The 1477-nt window shown below is 41.2% G+C and overlaps 1 protein-coding gene across 1 annotated transcript; it reads left to right on the plus strand.

The window, feature by feature from the left end:
- Positions 1-336: 336 nt before the first annotated feature.
- On the plus strand, positions 337-1047 carry LOC100591383 (keratin-associated protein 3-3). The gene has a single exon (XM_003278284.2). The coding sequence runs from the start codon at positions 376-378 to the stop codon at positions 682-684; it is 309 nt and encodes a 102-aa protein (XP_003278332.1). The 5' UTR covers positions 337-375; the 3' UTR covers positions 685-1047.
- Positions 1048-1477: the final 430 nt, after the last annotated feature.

Raw genomic sequence — 1477 nt, forward strand, 5'->3', positions numbered from 1 at the left:
ATTAAGAGGGAAAAACCAAAAGAGTTTGGCCTCCAAAATTACAGCTGAATTGTCACTTGGATTGATTACCCATAAAAGTCATGTAAGGTTTGGCATGCCAGAAACCTGTGAAGACAAAATGTGATGATCTTGTGACAAAAATGACAAGTCAATGAGTCAAAAATATGATTAACTTAATAAGAGCGGGAGCTCTTAGTGGACATGTAAATGCCAAACTAATTAGAGAATCTCAGTGAAAAAGGGTGCCATAAACAAAACAAGAAGCCTCCCGGTTGGACCAATGCCCACTTGGGAGGGTATATAAGAGCCCTAACAAGAGAGGAGACATTTGTACCTCAGAATCCTCATCTGTCTAAGAAACTGAAAGCTAACCAGATGCCCATTGCCATGGATTGCTGTGCCTCTCGCGGCTGCAGTGTCCCCACCGGGCCCGCCACCACCATCTGCTCCTTCGACAAATCCTGCCGCTGTGGAGTCTGCCTGCCCAGCACCTGCCCACACACAGTTTGGTTACTGGAGCCCACCTGCTGTGACAACTGTCCCCCACCCTGCTACATTCCTCAGCCCTGCGTGCCCACCTGCTTCCTGCTCAACTCCTGCCAGCCAACTCCAGGTCTGGAGACCCTCAACCTCACCACCTTCACTCAGCCCTGCTGTGAGCCCTGCCTCCCAAGAGGCTGCTGATGGATGGCTACTTTGCTCAGTGCCCGACAACGAAGAATCCAGAAGCTGTCTCTTCAGTATTCACTTGCCTCAGTAGTTTACCAGATGTTAAGGTAGACCAGTTGACCCAGATATGAAGAACTTACCTTTGGTTTTAATGGGGGAAAAAAGAAAAGTATTTTTTATCCTTATTTAGCTGAATAACCATTTGGTTCCTGTGGGCAGGTGAATGTGTTTTATTAGCAAAATACTGTTTCAATCTTTAAGACCTCAGATTACATGTTCTTGATCATATTGCTTCCTGGCTCTTGTTTCTTGTACTGGGTATTTTCATAGAAGAAAATTTCTTGGTGGGTTTTCCAATAAACTATATTTCTCTGGCAAGATGTGTCATTTTTTTGTTAGTTTTGAGTATATTTCTTCCATTTTAAAAAGGTAAAAATAGGATGATTATTTTAATTTTTTAAAAAGGACTCTATTGGCAGAATGACTAACATTCTTGCTACTACTAACATGCCTTGCTAACTTTTAACAGGTTCTCTTTTATGTTTGCCTTCTCTTCTCTCTTCTTCCTCAGACAAATGCAATTTTGGCGTGAACCAACATTTATTTATCTACTCCTCACTAGTAAATCATTCATTTAGTCCTTAAAACAGCACTAACGGATAAGAAAAAAATGAAGTTTTAAGAGTTATTCAACATTCTCAAAGTCATAAAGTTAATTACTTAGAAAATCAGAATTCAGCCTCTTGTATGTCTGACTCTAAAGCCCAATTTTTCCTAGCACATCATAGAACCTTCAATACTAATGAAG

The sequence above is a fragment of the Nomascus leucogenys genome, unplaced genomic scaffold (genome assembly GCF_006542625.1).
Source record: "Nomascus leucogenys isolate Asia unplaced genomic scaffold, Asia_NLE_v1 Super-Scaffold_285, whole genome shotgun sequence".
Lineage (NCBI taxonomy): Eukaryota > Metazoa > Chordata > Mammalia > Primates > Hylobatidae > Nomascus > Nomascus leucogenys.